Raw genomic sequence first — 20,306 nt, forward strand, 5'->3', positions numbered from 1 at the left:
AGCCATTCCCGGGCAGCCAACAGCGTGGGCTTGGATTGGAACCCTCCATCCTCCCCACAACCATCACGGCTGGATGACTGGTTCCTGGGGTCTGGGTGTCGTTCACAGCCTCGCCCCCCCCGGTCCCGTTTTTCCCAGAAGTGCATGACAAGCTGACGTCTTCGTGGAGAGCACCCCTCTCCACTCGTCACACCGCCACAGGCTCGTCCGCCCTCGCCACCCTCGATGGCGGAGCGCGCCATGGGTACGAGGCGATTCCCCAGGTGGATAGGGCAATTGCGATCCATCTATGCCCCGGAACCCCTACCACCTCGCGAGGTCACCCCGTACTCCTGTCCCGGACCTGTAGAGCAACCTCCTCGCTGACAGCGAAGGCCTATAGCGCCACCGGACGCGCCGCTTCCGCCCTGCATGCCATGGCTCTCCTGTGGGTCCACCAAGCCAAGGCACTACGCGACATGCACGGGGTGGCCCTGATCCCAAAACGCTGCAGGAACTGCGCTCAGCGACCGACCTCGCCCTGAGAGCGACGAAGGTCATAGCGCAAGCGCTCGGGCAGGCGATGGCCACGCTAGTGGTCCAGGAATGTCAACTGTGGCTGAACATGGTCGAGATGCGTGAAGCCGACAAGACTCGCTTCCACAACGCCCCTGTCTCCCAGTTCGGCCTCTTCGGCGACACCGTCGAGGACTTTGCCCAGCAGTTCTCCATGGTAAAGAAGCAGACGGAGGCCATCTCTCACATCATGCCTCGCCGCAAGCCTGCCGCCACGGCCCATGCCCCGTCTGCCCCCTTCGTGGGCGTACATTTTTCCGCAGTACACGGCCAACATGCCCATTCCCTGTGCGAAGAAATCGCCTCACTTCTATTAAAGGACGCGATAGAGCCTGTCCCTCCAACCGAAACGAAGAAGGGTTTCTACAGCCCTTACTTCGTTGTACCCAAGAAAGGCGGCGGCTTACGACCGATCTTGGACCTGCGAGTTTTCAATCGGACCTTGTCCAAACTCCCGTTCAAAATGCTCACCCAGAAACAAATTCTATCTGGCGTCCGGCATCTAGATTGGTTCGCAGCGGTAGACCTGAAGGACGCGTACTTCCATGTCTCAATTCGCCCTCGACATCGACCCTTCCTAAGGTTCGCGTTCGACGGCCAGGTGTATCAGTACAAAGTCCTCCCCTTCGGCCTGTCTCTGTCCCCTCGCGTCTTCACGAAAGTCGCAGAGGCAGCTCTTGCCCCGCTCCGAGAAGCCGGCATACGCATACTCAATTACCTCAACGACTGGCTCATACTGGCCCACTCCCGAGAGTTACTATGTGCACACAGAGACCAGGTGCTCAGCCACCTCAGCCGTTTGGGGCTTCAGGTCAACTGGGAAAAGAGCAAGCTCTCCCCGGTCCAGAGCATCTCTTTTCTCGGTCTGGAGTTAGACTCAGGCCCAATGACAGCACGTCTCTCCAACAAGTGTGCTCAGTCAGTGCTGAAATGCCTCGCTTCCTTCAGGCCAGGCGCCGTGGTCCCGCTAAAACGTTTCCAACAGCTCCCGGGGCATATGGCATCCTCCGCGGCGGCCGCGCCGCTGGGGTTGATGCATATGAGACCACTTCAGCACTGGCTCCGGACTCGAGTCCCGAGACAAGCATGGCGCCACGGCACGCACAACGTAAAAGTTACCTCTGCCTGCCGCCAAACCTTCAAACCCTGGACAGACCTCTGCTTTCTAAGGGCAGGAGTACCCTTGCAGCAGGTGTCCCTACGCGTTCTGGTCACAACCGACGCCTCCAAATTGGGTTGGGGCGCCGTATGCAACGGGCGCGCAGCCACAGGCCGGTGGAACTGAGGCCTGCTGCGCTGGCACATCAACTGCCTAGAGCTGCTGGCTGTTTTTCTGGCCCTGCAGAAGTTTCTCCCGTTAATTCGGAACAAACACGTCCTAGTCAGGACAGACAGCACCACGGTCGTAGCCTACATAAACTGCCAAGGCGGAGTACGCTCTCTCCACATGTCACAGCTCGCCCGTCGTCTCCTCCTTTGGAGTCAGCAGCGACTCAAGTCACTGCGCGCCACTCACATCCCCGGCAACCTCAATGTGATAGCGGACGCGCTGTCAAGACAAAGCTTGCCTGGCGGAGAGTGGAGGCTCCACCCCCAGTCGGTCCAGCTGATTTGGGACCGGTTCGGCAAGGCTCAGGTAGACCCGTTTGCCTCCCAAGAAACCTCCCACTGCCCGCTCTGGTATGCCCGGACAGAGGCTCCCCTCGGGGCAGACGCGTTGGCACACAGCTGGCCGGCGGGGCTGCGCAAGTACGCATTTCCCCCAGTGAGCCTTCTTGCACAGGTGCTATGCAAGGTCAGGGAGGACGAGGAGCAAGTCATTCTGGTAGCCCCTTACTGGCCCACCCGGACTTGGTTTTCGGACCTCACGCTCCTCACGACAGCCCCTCCCTGGCGAATTCCCCTGAGGAAGGACCTTCTTTCTCAGGGACGGGGCACGCTCTGGCACCTGCACCCAGACCTCTGGAACCTCCACGTCCGGCCCTTGGACGGGATGCGGAAGATCTAGCCGGCCTACCACCGACCGTAATAGATACAATCAATCAAGCCAGAGCCCCCTCTACCAGGCATCTCTACGCTCTAAAGTGGTGTCTGTTCGTAAAAAAACAACCTGGTAAGCACGACCTGGAGAAGACACGCGCTGTGCGCTCATGTCACGCACAAATAGAATATGCAGGAGGTAATTCCACTAACTTGATAAACCACGTTAGCCGTTTTCACCGTAGCTGTTAACGCCTGCAGAGTCTGACTGCTTTAGAGTAAGATGAGCTCCAACGTCACCCGAATCCGCAGCCAAAAACAAATCATCCACCCGCCCCAATAATGTTCTCTGATTTAAGTATCCACACCCGATGGTCAAATTACAATTATTCTGTGTTGTTACGCGTGATTATAAATGGATGATCGTCTTCAACAGCAGACTCGGCGACGGTTGATGCCCTGCTTTTAAATGAACATTTCTTTAAAACAAAATTGACACACATGCGTGCGCACGCATCACTTTGATGTAAAATTGAAAATTGAGGATGCAGTGCATCGCAATGCATCGTGATATCGAATTGAACTGAATCGATGACATGATAATCGTAATCTAACCGAACCGTGAGACCAGTGTAGGTTCACACCCCTAGTTAGTTGATGTAAGCGATTTCACCCCTAAAATGGAACATTGCTTATTTATACGTGTGCAGAGCTGTCAATGCTACATTGCATTTTGTGTTGTCACAAAAAAACAAAAATGTTGCTTTTTGCAGTAGTTATCTTTTATTTTACAGGAGTTTGGCCAAGAACACTCAAAATTATCGGGCAGCTCCTCCTTTAATGCATCACCCATGCAACAAACATCCACTCCTGTAAATGCAAGTCCTGTAAAGTACACAACCCCTGAAAAGGTTGTGAAGTTATCCTTTCCAGAATATGTATTGCACACCAACACAGAACTTGAGCAAGTCCGACAACAGTACTTTGAGTTGTCGAAGAGAGGCGAACAGCGCAACTGCCAGATGTCAAAGGAGCTCAGATGCAGGCTCATTCGAAACACCATGACCAGTATGATTGCAATCCTGAGGGCAAAGGTGGATGCAGAATCACACAGATACCCATCAAAGCCAGAAATTACAGCAATGGCAAAGAGAATGGTACTGTACTACCCCATGCTGCAGGACCAAGGCCTACATACATGGGTAAGTGAAATGCATCCAGTTGATGACTGTTTCATGTTGGACATTTTTAGTAGCGATTTGAAAATTTATTAAATGTCTTGTGCCGGTCACTGTGTACACACAGCTGTACAAAAGATTGCAAAATGTGAGATCCCCCCAAAAAAGAACTCCAGATGGGAGACATTCAAAGAGGTGAGCTGTAACTAATGATTATTTTCATCAAAGATTCATCTGTTAATCATTTTTAAGATTAATTGATCAGTTGTCTGGTCAATATAAAGTCCAAGGTGATGTCCTCAAAAGTCTTGTTTGGTCCACAACCTAAAAATGTTAATTTCACTGTCATAGAGGACTAAAGACGCTAGAAAATGTTCAAGTAGTTGACAACTAATTGATTAACTGACTAATCTTTTCAGCTCTACAAAGAGGCGCTGTCTTGAGCAGGCAACAGACACGGATGAAATAGATTCAAGTGACTCAACAGTCATTCTAGATCGGTCCACAGAAGGAAGTGGCAGCCCAAGCTCAGACAGTAAAGAAAGTGAGTTAGAAGGTGAGTTTCAACTTTGCATTTACATATTTGCCCTTGTGAGGTATTTATATTTTAGATAAACTAATAAACCCACTTTATTGGTCAAGATGACAGTCCTGACATGACAGAAGTAAAAGGCTTTAAATTGGACATCAGAGGATCGGTATTTAAACTTAATTTCTACAATAATGTTAATAAATTGATAATAAAACAGTACAAATGTAGTTTTAACAGAAATCTGGTATTAATAAAAAGCTGGTATTTTATCATTTTGAACAGCTGGGTACTGCAGTACCTTTTAGTAGTCTACTTTGCAACATTACTTTCTATAACCTCTCCAGCATATCAAATAATGTTATGCATTTAAAACCCATGTGTCTCATTAGTGGCATTTTTGCTCTTTGTAATTTTTGGTTCCAAAATACTGAAATGATCCTTAAAGTACATTATCCTATCAGAAATATGTCTGTGTTATGTGTTGAAGAGAAAAGAAGATCCCAAAGCCTACCTGAAGACGCACCCTCTGCCCTGTCCAGTCCTGATGGTGAGTTTGTCTAACTGCCTCATGACAGTGTGTAATGGGGGTGTGCGCATCTTTGTAGGGGTGTACTTGTGTGCCTACATGCAATTGTATGTGATTGCATGACCATATGAGTTTCGAGCAAATAGTTCTCATGCATTTATTATACAAATAATGATTAGATTTTTTTTAAATGTCATTTAAATGAATAGGTATTTGGTAGTTAAGATAAGGGCTGATATTTGTTAAAAGATTTAATTCCATGAAAGTTTAAGCTAATATTGATGTATGATTTTTATGGCAGTGTTTTTTTTTTTTTTTTTTTGTCATGCAACAACATGAGATGAACTTATTTTCTAAACTGAGCCCTATTAATTATGTATTTTTGTGTCTTACAGCTAACAATTCTGCAGGTGTTGACAGTCCAGACACTAGTCCAGCAACCTTGGCCAAGCACTACAAGACCCTACAAACTTTGTATAAAAGAAAAAATCCAAACCACCAGGATGTCTCTCATCTCTTGGATTTGGAATTTGTAGCCAGAAGAGCATTCATTGATTCAAATACAGTTCGCGAGGAGGACAGACAGGAGAAGGTTCTAGAAGCATATCCTTGTTTCAAGGACGTTGGACATGTAAGTCATTATTGACTGTGCATGATTAAAACCATGGTATCACACACAATGTTTAAAATACCAATATCCTCTTAAATTATGTATTCAAATGTCTGTATTGGTATATTTGATATTTCATAGGTGATGGAGGAGCTTCAACGCATTTTGGATAAGGATAATACCAACTTCATCGATGAACTGAAGGGAAGATGGCATGACTTCTGCCAGAATGTGCAGTTTTTTGGTGTATGGAAAAAGGCGCTGAAACCCCCAATGGGAATGGACAAAGGTAGGGAATGCTGTTTTGGTGTTATTAGTGAACAGGGTTGAGGGTGAACCTTCAGGCATGTTAATTGTGAAGTACATGAGCTAGTGTTTTGTCGTCCTTCTTTTTCATCTATGATGGCTATCCCATTATTTACTGAATGTTTTTCTTTTTTTTTAAGCATTGTGTCTGTTGTATACCTTTTGATCAGATTTGACCTTGTGCACTTTGTCCAAGTGTTAAAGTAATGAATCTTTTCCTGTACAGCTGATCAGGCTCTTGAGATCCTACGTGTGCTGCCATCACTGTTCCCCTCCACGTCTGCTCCTCCAAAGAGGGTACGAGATGCGAGTGAGGCTCTGGTGCATGTCCTCGAGGTGAGCTGTCTAAAATGTTGCAGGATCATTTTGACTGCAGTATTGGAAAAAATTATAACGGAAGGTGCTGCCCCTGACGACTCCCAATGTATTTCCTATTCACATACTGTATGTTCCAAGCCTTCAAAGACACCTAAAACATTTGTTTTTAGAAGGATGATTTTCACTGGGTAGATGTCTTGGCTATGTCACAGTATGTACAAAAATGGGTGCATTACATGGTAGCAGGTTTTATCACCCTAATGATAACCAAGCAAGACTAGCCTAGCCTTGGTTTTTACTTCTTTTGGAAGGCTAGACGTGTGTAAACAGTAAATGCATTGGGGATAGTTAAAAACACACTTTCAGATGGAGCTTTCTCAGTACTGTAACTTTTGTCAGAATTTTGCTTTGTAAAGTTATGTGTTTGTAAACAACCCTGTACCCTAGGTTCCAAATGAACAAAATGCATTATCCTGACAGAAGGATGTCTGTGTTATGTGTTACAGGGAACAGAAGACCCTAATTCTTACTTAAAGAAACGCCCTCTCTCCTGCCCAGTCCTGATTGTCGGTCCGTCCAACTGCCTCCTAGCGGTAGGAGATGTGGCAATAACCACCTTTCCAAAAGAGAAGCTTACCGAGAGTGCTTTATACCTTATGGCCTACTATTATACCCTACACCTGACTTATCCAAAGTGTGTAGCCACTCTACTTTCAGTCATACAGACAGAGGTCCTCTTAGACAAAATCCATGAGAGAGATCTCACATCGTCTTACAAGAAGAGCATGGCTGAGTGGAAAGCTTTTATTGGCCAATAAAACCAGTGGTCAGATTTGGTGTAGGATAGCACTTCCTCTCTCCCTCCAAGGGCACTACAGTCCATGTTCATTGTTATTAATTCTTGGTTGGAATTTGGCTAAGTTAGCCCACTGTTAATTTGGCAATATTACGACAATATTAGCCAACATGCCGATATCCTGTGATATATTTTGTGTGTTGTTTGCACGATTCAGTGCAGATTCTTCTTAGTTTTAAGTTTATTTTAACTTTTTAGTTAATATTGAGTTTAAACAACTAATTGTCTGTTCAGTAGATGCAGTCACTAATGTAGGCGCATCTACTGTGAAAGAGTAAATTGACTAAGCAGTTAAGTTGGGATAAAAGTGAACATAGTGGTATCGGTTATTGTCCAGTTGAGATGTAAAATATAAAGATATTGGCAAAAAGTCCAGTATGGTGCATCCTTAATGATGATGTTACAATGGTTAATGGTGTATTGAGGGACTAGTTGTTCTTGTAAGCCCAGAACCTTTCATTTGAATGTTACAATATTAAGCATTTGTATTAAGAATGAATGTCACTGTTGGAGCAGTTTTAGTGTGCCTATATGCTTTGAGTGTGCCTGTGCAAAGCACAGATTTTGTACGTGTATTGAGGGGCACATTGGTCAGATGTTTGGACCTGACGTTAACTCACTCACATATTTGGCATGTTCTGCTATGTTTTCATATTGCAGTTCCATAAATACTGTGAGCCAAAATGTTGAGAAAAATGAAGCTGTTTCGCTTTTATGCAGTCCTCAGGGACTTTTTGCTGTTTAAATAATACATTTTAAAAAAGTTGGTTAAATGCAAAACTAGTTTTCATTTTTTCTGTCTTATAAGAATAGTTAATGTCTTGAATCTAGTAGGTGACTGTCTTGAATCTAGAACAGTATTACTTTTGTAGCGCTTACAATAAGGTAAATACACTTGATGACAATAAAAAGGATACAACTTCAAGACATTTTGTCTCAAAATCCCAGTTTATAATCTTATTTCAAGTAAGTGGTGGACTTAAATCTAGAACAGTGTAACAATTATAGAACTAAAAATGAGTTAAATACACTTGAAACAAACAGGATAACAAAAAAAAAAGAGGCTACTTTTGAGGGGAAAATACTATTTTTAAGCATCACAAGCTTATTATGAGACACAAACCATCACAATTCTAGTAAAATATAGCTAAAAATGAGTTTTCCCAGCTAATTTCAAGATCACTCTTATCTTGTAAGGCTTAAATAAAATGTCTTATTTCAAGAAATCTTACCAAGAGAATTTTCACTTGTTCCATTGGCAGATTTTTTGCTTACAACAAGCAAAAATATCTTGTATTAATTTTTTTTTGCTTATTTTTGGAGAGGCCCTTTTTCCAGTGAATGATTTGCAGATGTCAAGATTTATAGCGAATAGTAATAGCTTCAGAAGACATGGATTAAACTATTATTTTTATGCTGCCTTAGGTCTTTTTTGGAGCTTTAAAGTTTTGGACCCCACTAACTTATACTGTATGTACAAAAACATATGGCTTACTTCTGCGGAACACAAACAAATATATTCTAAAGGATGTACAGGATGAGTTCGATACGTCATAAGGGTGAGTAAATGATGAGAGGATTATAATATTTTGGTGAACTAATCCTTTAAACACTCTGATGAAGTGTCTTGGTGCTTTTTAACAATTGTTCAATGACTCACACAAAACACATAATAGACACTAATTTGTTGCCACCTACAGGTGTAAAGCTTTAATTAGCAGAAATGGTCACTGAACGAATAGAGAATGAATCAGAACTAATCTTTGGTATGAATCAAGACACCCAACACTACTCTCAGTTTCTGTACCATCTTTACCTTATAGCCCCTCCAGAAGGCCTGGATGAGAATTGCAGCTTGCTTGTATGTGAGGAGCAGAGAAAGTGGAATGTGTTGCCTGGAACTGACAAATATAAAAAGACAGATAAAATTGCTTAAAGAACCTGTAAATTGACTTGACAAGTGCTGTTTTCTTTACTGTGCAGACACATTTCCTATTGAAACAAGAAGTTTGGGCGGGTCATATCAAGGGGCTCATCCTTTTGTTTCTATATAGCAAATTGGCTTTTGTTTCATCACAGACATGAGTCACGATTTTCTACTTGCTAGTTGTGTGCAGGTGGTATTAGGGGCAAGACATTCTCAATCTAGTGTTTAACACCGTACTGGCTGGGTCATCAATATGTTTGGTCTGTTTTATCAAAAGACAAAGACTGTACATTTTAAAAGTGTATATCTATCAAAAAGTTAATTTTGTCAACATTTAGATGACCTCAAAGATGTACACTCATTAGCTATGTAAATATATATAATCTCAAAGCTAACACACAAAATATTAAAGTTCTCTACAAAACTGTTCATTCTTGGTGATGCCAAGTGATGAGGAGTATTCCAAAGTATTTATTAAGCTATATACTTACTGTGTAAGAAGCCAGTCTTGGACAAAAGGAATCTTATTCAGAGGTATTTTTTCTGTCCGTTGAGGGTTTTTACTAAATTTACAAGATAAATTAATTCATGAATATACTGCACATAAACACACAAAAGTTTTACTGCATGAATAAAGGTCACAACAAAATAACCATAATAACTGCCAATAAATAAAGGGACACATTTCTCCAACTCACTTGTATAGCCATTCTGTCAGGAAGTCACAGGCATTAAATGCATTCTTTTTCATCTGGATTAGACAATGGAAGTGTGAAAGAAAGACGTTATAAGATTAATGCTAAACGTTATCTTAAACTTTATGTTGCATTAAAAACACAAAATCTGACCTCCATGCAATGGTGCTTGTGAGCTTGTATCAACATAGCCTCCAGTCCAGGCATTAGCACAGGGAACACATATTTCTCTAAATAATGTGTGCTGAACCCTTGATAAAGGTGAGTTGTTAGTGAAAATCTAAAGTGGCAAAACGTTCCTGTACAAAACATCAGTCCTCAAGCAACTGACAGAATACCAATACATGCAAGTTCTTCAATACATGTGAATAAACAGCATAATTGTGACATGCTGTACATTTTTAAACTATTTAAATTAATGTCATCTTTTAAGCCAAAGGTTCTTCTTTGTGATGAATACAATAATTTTTCTATACATACTTTGTTTGAGCTGTGCATTTGGTGAAAAGCAGATGGAGATGGGAGAAGTCTTGTTCACCTCTTCTCCTACAAAACAGAAAAACCTAACAAGTTACCCAAGTCAAACCACACATTTTAACTAAATTGAATTTGATAAATTCATCTGTGTAGCTCTTAAGCCATATTTACAATGCAAAGGTGACACATAAGCTGCAGAGGTGTCATATATACCAAGAAAAGGTGTTTACACACAGTTTAAAGCTAAACAGAGGTGGCATAAATGACCTTACACAGCAATCACAATTGCATAAATAATGTTATGAGATAAATATTTTAAATATACAATTATGAATATAGAAATATGAAAAGAATTAAAATATTTAACTATACTTTAAATGTGAAACTATATATGGAATATATGCTCTATCATGACAACAACAAAGTTTTAGGCTGCTCTGATGCTGCATTTCATTTACACAGAACCACAGCAGCATCAGAACTGCCTTAAATACTAGGGGCTGAGGTGGGTCAGAGCAGGCATGGGCATAGAACAGGGCTCTTCAATTACTTTCTTGCAGGGTCAGATTATCCAAATGACAACATGAAGGGGGCAAACCTTTTTCCTGCATTTATCCTAACTCACATTTTCATTATAACTAACATGTTAATGTGAAAAACTAAACTAAACACATTTAATACTATGCGTTTATTTACATTAAAATAATCAGTGGTATTCAATTAAATTTTAAGGTCTGACCATAAATTCCTTTTAAAATCTAGCTGATGAACAAATGTGACCTCACACCCTCAACTAACAAATAGGCTTCAATTAACCTTCCTTTAATCCTCTGGGGTTGACGGACGCGCCGGCGCATCCTGCTGGATATTTTCGTCATTACAGCAGAAACAACTTAAAATATAGCTGCGAGCAGCGATGGCGGGCCCAAGCCGGTGGCACCGCCACCCCCGTGCCTTTAGGGTCGCTGTGCACGATGCGCAATAACGTAACCTCCCTTTGACCGTTGAGAAGATGTGTGCTGTAGAGCTTGCATCAGTGTGGGCTCTGCAAAAGTGCACATCGAAGGCACATATCTAACACAAAGTATGCGTGAGCACCCTTCTCATACCTAAAATGAAAAATGAGACACCCTACGGTCTCATGGAGTTAATGGACACATGAAATAAGTACACAAGACTGAAAAGTCATATGAAGTGTGCCATTTGGGACAGGGCCTATGACCGTGAACCACAATAGTCACATCTATGAGGTAATTCAAATGTAGAATAATTTTTTATGTCATAGGATGTCATAGGTCAATATTTTTTGCAGCACTTAAACGTGTTAATCCAGAAGGCCAGTATTTATCTGGAGGTCTTTGTACAGGTTTATTAATGTAATTATAATTAAATGCACTACTGAAGTTTCATCGAGATCAGTTATGTATGCAGAAGTCTGACAGATTTTGACAGACTACCTTGCTTTTAAGCTCCCTTTATGTGCTTTTTGGAGCTTCAAAGTTCATTTGCAATGTGTTCCACATTCAAACCAAAATATCTGACTTTCTGTTGGTCTGTTTGTTCACTTGAGACATAAGAGGGTGATTTCAAAGCATTTTGAAAGTGACACACTTCCTTCTGCCAGTTGGTGGCGCTATAACTTTGACTCACAATAGTCACATCCATGTGACACACTGCTGAAGTTTCATCGAGATCAGTTAATGTATGCAGAAGTTATAACACACTTCCTTGCTATTTGCTCCCTTTATATGCTACCTTTATGAGGTTTTTGGAGCTTCAAAGATTCATTTGCAATGTGTTTCACATTCAAACCAAAATATCAGACTTTCTGTTGGACTAATGACTGTAAATTTGGAAAGTTGTCCGGCTCCCTCCCCCTCCCCTCCCCACACACACACACACACACACACACACACACACAATGGCAGGGGGCACTTTGTCAGAGAGACAGAGAGAGAGAAAAAACACAGAACGGGAGGGGTTACTCTGTCTGTCAGAGAGAGAAAAATTCCAAGAAATCCACATTCAAACCACAATATCTGACTTTCTGTTGGTCGGAGCTAATGACTGTAAATTAGAAAGTTGTTCGGCTTGAAGAGAACAATATACACGCCGAGTTTTGTAACTGTAGATAGAACTAACTAAGTTATAACACACTTTATGTGTCCTTTTTTAGTCCTAAATCAATTTCCTCGCCACGGCCAAACCGTTCGAGATATCAATAATCCGTCCGGAATGTAGCATCCTCAATGTCTTGTCTTCATGCCGACCGAGTTTGGTGGCGATTGGATTAATTCTCTAGGAGGAATATATATAATTCCAGAGCATGTGTTTCCAAACAACCCATAATAGCCGACTTCCTGTTGGGCTGGCGTAAAACTTAGAGCACGAAAGTTGTTCGGCCCAATGAGATCTACAAGTGTACCGAGTTTCATATTATTACATGCAAGCATGTTTGATATATGGACAAGTGTTCGAATCCCATTCCAGGGGGCGCTGTCGAGCCCCCCTGCCACGCCCGGGTACCATCTTCGGCCCGGCCCTGATGGCCGCGGGTTCTGACCCGTGTGCAAAGTTTCAAGAGTTTTCGAGCACGTTAAAGGCCCCAAAACCTTGAAAAACAAAAATAAAAGCATTCTCACTCAACAGCCAAATCATCCCCCTCCCCCCAGACACAGAGAGACGTAGGGTCAGTGGGAGAGGCAGAGAAAATTCTCCAAAACATCCACATTCAAACCAAAATATCTGACTTTCTGTTGGAATGAGCAAATAACTGTAAATTGGAAAGTTATCCGGCTCGATGAGAACAATATAATTACTGAGTTTTGTGACTGTGGGTCAAAGTGTAAAACCAACCCCCACACTTTTGTCAAAAGGTGGCGCTACTGAGCCCCTGCACCACGCCCATTTCTGAAACTTTGCACATGTCTACTGGCTAATAAATGTGATGTGTCTGTCGAGTTTCATGCAATTTCAAGAATGCTAAGAGTCTCAAAAGCATAAAAAAAGAATATTCGAGTTTGAAGCATTGCCGCGGCAACAGTATCCAAGATATCAATAATCCTTTCACATGTCTACATCTGCCGTGTGTTTACATTATACACCTAAAGTTTTAAGTAAATCGGGTAAAAATAAGAGGGTGATTTCAAAGCATTTTGAAAGTGACACACTTCCTTCTGCCAGTTGGTGGCGCTATAACTTTGACTCACAATAGTCACATCCATGTGATCGGCCTGTTACAGCGAACACACTGCTGAAGTTTAATCGAGATCAATTAATGTATGCAGAAGTTATAACACACTTCCTGTTTCTCTTTTCGCGCCATCATTTCGTTTCCTCGCCACGGCCAAACCGTTCGAGATATCAAAAATCCGCTGTCAATTTTTCATTGTCAATGTCTTGACTTCATGCTGACCAAGTTTCGTGGCGATTGGTGGAATTCTCTAGGAGGAGTATTTCACATTCCATTGCATGCGTTTTCCAATTAACCCTAAATAGACGATTTCCTGTTGGGCTGGGGTAAAAAGTAAAGTATGAAGGATATATGAAATGATGAGATCTATATGTGTACCAAGTTTCATATTATTACATGCAAGCGTGTTTGATTTATAGACCAAGTTTTCGGACCCTGTTCAAGGGGGCGCTGTCGAGCCCCCCTGCCACGCCCGGGTACCAGCTTCAGCTCGGCCCTAATGGCCGCGGGTTCTGACCTGTGTGCAAAGTTTCAAGAGTTTTTGAGCACGTTAAGAGCCCCAAAAGTGCCCCTAAATTCGTAAAAAAAATAACAATAATAATAATAATCCTAACGAAAACAATAGGGCCTTCGCCTTTTCAAGGCTTGGGCCCTAATAATAATTATCCTAACGAAAACAATAGGGCCTTGCCTTTTCAAGGCTTGGGCCCTAATAATAATAATAATAATAATAATAATAATAATAATAATTAAAGCTGCGAGCAGCGATGACGGGCCCAAGCCGGTGGCACCGCCACCCCCGTGCCTTTAGGGTTGCTGTGCACGATGGGCAATAACGTAACCTCGCTTTGACTGTCGAGAAGAAGATGTGTGCTGTAGAGCTCCAACGAACATTCGCAACGACAGCTCTCGACCTAGTTAGAAGCATTTCTTGTTTGCATGACATGTGGACTTAATAAATCCTTATCTTGAGCCAAATAAACAAGCTGACATTCAGTACAACCTGTGTCTTTTGTTTAGAACACATACAAATGTTATTTATGTACCGTTTTTGTACGGTACATAAATAAATAAAGCACCGTTTTTGAAGACTGCGCATGTGCTGAACGTGCTCTACTATGTAAGAACGAGCCGATTATTGAATCTGGAAATGGGTGGGGCCTGTAACACCTTTAGGAACCAAACGTGCAACACTCATAAATACCGGTTGTAAATCACATTCCCTCACTCGTCTTTGAGATGGCTTCACGTGTTTGGATCGTCGGCAGTTCCATCATCCGCACACTGCATACTCGCTTCTGTGAGCAGCGCCTGGACGGAAACTTCGGTCTTCAGTGTGAGATCACCTGGGACGGCAGAGGAGGCAGACTCTGGGAGCAGCTGTTTCCAGCTCTGCGCTCTCTCAGGGCCAAAGCTACAGCTCCAGATATTCTCATTATTCACCTGGGAGGGAACAGTTTGTGTCGGGTGGGCCGCAACCGCCTCGATTTTCTTCGGGAAATAAAGAGTGACCTGACCGAAGTCTTACAAATGTTTCCCAGAACCAGGCTGGTGTTTTCTGGCATTTTACCCCGTCTAAATTGGAGAGGACAGACTGGCAGGACTGGCTATGGCATTGAACGAAGCCGGCGGTGGATGAACGGCGCCATGTCTGGCTTCTTGGCAGAGAGGCAGATGCGCTGCATTCACCACAGAAACATCGGCTTGTTGAGACCAGAGGGAAACCAGCTTCTGCCGAGCAACCTCCGAGAAGCTCTGCAGGTGGAACTCAGAAGATGAAGCAACAAATGTCCTTTTAAGGGCAGCAACAATGGCTCTTTTAAGAGCCACATTCACTCATTCAAATAAAAAGCATTTTCCAAGTGTGTGAAATTCGTTGTTCCTCACCTTACTTGATGTCAGGTTTCAGATGACTTGTTTTTAAATAAAAATGTCGATTCCTCTTATCCATTCCTTTGTAAGCATTTCAATATAACTTTCAAACCATTTAAGAATCGTGCGCTGTTTTCTGTGCTGACCACAATCCAAAACGTGCCATAAAGCAGCGGTTCTCAAACTTTTTTGTTTTGGTTTATTTATATAAAGACACAGAGAATATTACTTGCCTTACCGGATTAGAATTATAAAAAAAATAACTAGGGAATCACTAAAACGAGAGAATTATTCTTATTTGATGATACTCTCAAAACATTCCACAACAAATCCTTGAAATTGAATGATATTCAGAACAGAACACGAATAAAAAAAACGCTCTCTTTACAATCAAAATGTTTTTACATTTGCGATGTATTTGGATGCTAAACTATTCTTTATTATAGGCTTTGTACTTTACTCACGCTCCAATACCGACGTAGAAAATCATCCGCTTTACATGCGTAAAAATATGCTTGGAAACATCACAGTGGAGCGGTGCTTACTGTGAATGATACTGAATTGTACTACTGACTATTTAAACTAGGGCTGGGCGATATGGCAAAATATATTATCACGATATTTTTTTCCATATTGATCGATATCGATATTTGTTACGATATATAATTTAATAATGCTGCCCGTTTGAAAAGTATACTGATAATGATGCCTGAAGAAACCAGAAGGTTCAATAGTTGAACTATATAGTTTATTAACATAAATAAATAACAATGCAAACATTTAACTGTGCAAACATGGATTGGTTGAGAATATATTTTGTTATAAAAGAATATTGATAAACTTTAAATCTAAATGTTAACATTTTACTTTTAGCAAACATGCTTTATCTGCCTTGACAAAACAATGCAAGTTAGCTTGCCTTGTAACTGATTATAAAATATCAAACTAAAAGCTGTGACTACAGTACTATCACATCAAATTTCTTTGGCAGGGCAGCAAACACTTCAAAATGTTTGCAGAGGTACAACCAAGACAACAAATGTAAACAAGTGAACCACAAAGTCCCTGGCAGATTTAAGTACTTAACTGTCAGATAAATAAAATATTAATTGTGTACTGGTTTTAAATATCTCAAATGTTTTAGAGGTAGCAATCTGAGTAAAAAGTGCAAAATGTAAACACTGTAAACCAGTCACTATGCTACACCTTTAGGTAGTGCTCATGTAACCCTAATTACCCTATTATAGGTTTTTTGCCAGAAAGACTAGTCTGCAAAACTTTTGGACGGAGTAACATTAACATGGGCCCGCATTTTCATACTCTCGGTGTGGTCGCTGGGATGGTACCTTTTCAGGTGACCGAAAAGGTTTTATTTGTTGTGTTTATTTTGTTGTTGTGAAATGTGCCGACGGCATATTTCGCAGACCGTCTTTATTTGCGCGTCATCGCTTTTCAGATATCCAAACCACTTCCATATAATTGACGTCTTGTTACCTTTTTTGTCAACAATTTCCTCAGCTTTGGAAGATAGTTCGAGTTCGTCGTTTCCACTCATTTTTTCTTTACACTCACTTTCTTCACTGCCGGTAGCTCAAACAGTGCTCTGCTAGCAAATGGGCGTGTACTTAGACGCACAAGCCAAAATCTGCGTTCTGACTGGCTGTTGTCCGTTTATTTCTGCTTTGTAATAGGCTGTTAGGTCTATCCATATCGAGTAAACATGTCAAAAGTTTATCATCGTAGTCTAAATAAATATTATCGCGATGCCATATCGAGATCGTTTTATCGCCCAGCCCTAATTTAAACAGAGTAATTTTTATATGTTAGGTTTACTATTTTATTATTATATTTTATTGCGGATATAATGAACAGGCTGCGATGTCAAGATTGCAATGATGGAGTGTGTGTGTGTGTGTGTATTTGTAACCTTAAGTAATCATGGTTTATTTATTCATTTATTTATTCATTTGTTCTTTTATTTATTTATTATTTAACATGCATGTGTGCATTATTAAAAGTACCATTGCAGCAACGAGAACGGGTCTGAGCCAAATTATGTTAAAGATGTGTTCTGGTGACTGGCGTGTTTTTAAACCAATCAGATAAGAGTAAATCGAGAGTTAGCGATTAGCTCATCTGATTGGCTACATGAAGAAGGTGGACCCGCCCTCCACTTCGCACTCCCGTTGGGACTACGTCATTTCAACAACAAATGGTAGATTTATCAGAAAATTAATCAGAAAGAAAATCAATCGCAAAGATCGCAAAACAATAATTATAAAAGTGGTTGTTTGCTGCCATTTTTTTTGTTTTCTTAAAAATGTAAAACACAAGCATCGATGTTTTATCACAGGTTTACAATAAAAATAAGAGTGTGATTTCAAAGCATTTTGAAATTTGATCATCATTCTCGGACGTTTTGATACGTTCGGATCGATCAGCCCATCCCTACTTTCTTTAGACATATGTTTCATGTGTTGGTTTTAATAAAGGCTCGGAGTACTCATAAAACTCACAGAACGAAATATGCGTCACACTTTACTGCGTTCTCAACAACATGTAAGTCTTCTTCATACGTTAAAACAACGAGAATACAGAAAATAGGCTTAGAACTCCACCTAGTGGTTATATTATAGAATTAAAGGAGAAATTACATGAGACAGCTTTATAACTGAAATGGCTTTAACTGAAATAGACTAAAGTTTAATATAACTATTCTGATAAGTGTATATTTCCAACATCATGTTTGTGTTATCAGTTTCTGTAAGTTTTTGTGACGTGTTTCAGAAAGATAATCGCTTAGACAGAGCAATAGTTTATTTTCATCTTAACCGGACATTAAAGTTGATCACTGCAATAATTCATAGTTCAATATATTGATACCCGATTTCTTTATCAACTGTTTGTTCAATTGAGACATAAGGGGGTGATTTCAAAGCATTTTGAAAGTGACACACTTCCTTCTGCCAGTTGGTGGCGCTATAACTTTGACTCACAGTAGTCACATCCATGCGACCGGCCTCTTCCCGCAAACACACTGCTGAAGTTTCATCGAGATCAGTTAATGTATGCAAAAGTTATAACACACTTCCTTGCTTTTATGCTTCCTTTGTGTGCTTTTTGGAGCTTCAAAGTTCTTGTACAATGTGTTCCACATTCAAACCAAAATATCTGACTCTAGGTCAAAGTATGAAACCAATACCCCACTTTTGTCTGAAGGTGGCGCTACTGAGCCCCTGCACCAGGCATCAAAAAAGGAAATTCAAGTTTGAAGAGCTGCCACGACAACAGTATTTAAGATATCAATAATCCTTTCACACGTCTACATCTGCCGTGTGTTTACATTATACACCTAAAGTTTGAAGTAAATCGTGTAACAATAAGTGGGTGATTTTAAAGCATTTTGAAAGTGACACACTTCCTTCTGCCAGTTGGTGGCGCTATAACTTTGACTCACAATAGTCACATCCATGCGACCGGCCTCTTACAGCGAACACACGGCTGAAGTTTCATCGAGATCAATTAATGTATGCAGAAGTTATAACACTCTGACTGTTTCTCGTTTCTCGCCATCATTTCGTTTCCTCGCCACGGCCAAACCGTTAGAGATATCAAAAATCTGCCGGCAATTTTTCATGCTCAATGTCTTGACATCATGCTGACCGAGTTTGGTGGCGATTGGTGGAATTCTCTGGGAGGAGTATTCCAAATTCCATTGCGTGCGTTTTCAAACAACCCTAAATAGACGGTTTCCTGTTGGTCTGGGGTAAAAAGTAAAAGTATGAAGGATATATGAAACGATGAGATCTATATGTGTACCCAGTTTCATATTATTACATGCAAGCGTGTTTGAGTTATAGACCAAGTTTTCGGACCCTGTTCCAGGGGCGCTGTCGAGCCCCTGCCACGCCCGGGTACCAGCTTCAGCCCGGCCCTAATGACCGCAGGTTCTGACCCGTGTGCAAAGTTTCAAGAGTTTTTGAGCATGTTAAGAGCCCCAAAAGTGCCCCGTAAGTCGTAAAAAAATAATAATAATAATTAAAGCTGCGAGCAGCGATGGCGAGCCCAAGCCAGTGGCACCGCCACCCCGTGCCTTTAGGGTTGCTGTGCACGATGGGCAATAACGTAACCTCGCTTTGACTGTCGAGAAGAAGATGTGTGCTGTAGAGCTCCAACGAACATTCATAGCGACAGCTCTCGACCTAGTTAGAAGCATTTCTTGTTTGCATGACATGTGGACTTAATAAATCCTTATCTTGAGCCAAATAAACAAGCTGACATTCAGTACAACCTGTGTCTTTTGTTTAGAACACATACAAATGTTATTTATGTACCGTTTTTGTACGGTACATAAATAAATAAAGCACCATTTTTGAAGACTGCGCATGTGCTGAACGTGCTCTACTATGTAAGAACGAGCCGATTATTGAATCTGGAAATGGGTGGGGCCTGTAACACCTTTAGGAACCAAACGTGCAACACTCATAAATACCGGTTGTAAATCACATTCCCTCACTCGTCTTTGAGATGGCTTCACGTGTTTGGATCGTCGGCAGTTCCATCATCTGCACACTGCATACTCGCTTCTGTGAGCAGCGCCTGGACGGAAACCTCGGTCTTCAGTGTGAGATCACCTGGGACGGCAGAGGAGGCAGACTCTGGGAGCAGCTGTTTCCAGCTCTGCGCTCTCTCAGGGCCAAAGCTCCAGCTCCAGATATTCTCATTATTCACCTGGGAGGGAACAGTTTGTGTCGGGTGGGCGCAACCGCCTCGATTTTCTTCGGGAAATAAAGAGTGACCTGACCGAAGTCTTACAAATGTTTCCCAGAACCAGGCTGGTGTTTTCTGGCATTTTACCCCGTCTAAATTGGAGAGGACAGACTGGCAGGACTGGCTATGGCATTGAACGAAGCCGGCGGTGGATCAACGGCGCCATGTCTGGCTTCTTGGCAGAGAGGCAGATGCGCTGCATTCACCACAGAAACATCGGCTTGTTCCATCTGTGCAGAGACGGAGTCCACCTGAGACCAGAGGAAACCAGCTTCTGCCGAGCAACCTCCGAGAAGCTCTGCAGGTGGAACTCAGAAGATGAAGCAACAAATGTCCTTTTAAGGGCAGCAACAATGGCTCTTTTAAGAGCCACATTCACTCATTCAAATAAAAAGCATTTTCCAAGTGTGTGAAATTCGTTGTTCCTCACCTTACTTGATGTCAGGTTTCAGATGACTTGTTTTTAAATAAAAATGTCGATTCCTCTTATCCATTCCTTTGTAAGCATTTC

At 41.8% G+C, this 20,306-nt stretch overlaps 2 protein-coding genes across 2 annotated transcripts in view; one reads left to right on the forward strand and one right to left on the reverse strand.

Annotated features, from left to right (window-relative positions):
• Positions 1-7,779, forward strand: part of LOC127653362 (G-protein coupled receptor family C group 5 member B-like) — a 108,034-nt gene extending 100,255 nt beyond the window's left edge. Inside the window, exons 4-11 of the mRNA XM_052140034.1 lie at positions 3,330-3,737; positions 3,841-3,908; positions 4,133-4,269; positions 4,733-4,792; positions 5,167-5,402; positions 5,523-5,670; positions 5,914-6,023; positions 6,512-7,779. Of these exons, the coding sequence (XP_051995994.1) occupies positions 3,330-3,737; positions 3,841-3,908; positions 4,133-4,269; positions 4,733-4,792; positions 5,167-5,402; positions 5,523-5,670; positions 5,914-6,023; positions 6,512-6,823 (1,479 nt within the window). The 3' untranslated portion in view covers positions 6,824-7,779. The remainder of the gene's footprint in view (positions 1-3,329; positions 3,738-3,840; positions 3,909-4,132; positions 4,270-4,732; positions 4,793-5,166; positions 5,403-5,522; positions 5,671-5,913; positions 6,024-6,511) is intronic.
• iqck (IQ motif containing K) overlaps positions 1-20,306 on the reverse strand; it is a 68,394-nt gene that overhangs the window by 22,835 nt on the left and 25,253 nt on the right. Inside the window, exons 3-7 of the mRNA XM_052140039.1 lie at positions 9,964-10,029; positions 9,637-9,734; positions 9,487-9,539; positions 9,280-9,351; positions 8,678-8,762 (exon numbers count right to left, since the gene is read on the reverse strand). Coding sequence (XP_051995999.1) covers positions 8,678-8,762; positions 9,280-9,351; positions 9,487-9,539; positions 9,637-9,734; positions 9,964-10,029 — 374 coding nt within the window. The remainder of the gene's footprint in view (positions 1-8,677; positions 8,763-9,279; positions 9,352-9,486; positions 9,540-9,636; positions 9,735-9,963; positions 10,030-20,306) is intronic.

This window comes from Xyrauchen texanus, chromosome 12 (genome assembly GCF_025860055.1).
Source record: "Xyrauchen texanus isolate HMW12.3.18 chromosome 12, RBS_HiC_50CHRs, whole genome shotgun sequence".
NCBI lineage: Eukaryota > Metazoa > Chordata > Actinopteri > Cypriniformes > Catostomidae > Xyrauchen > Xyrauchen texanus.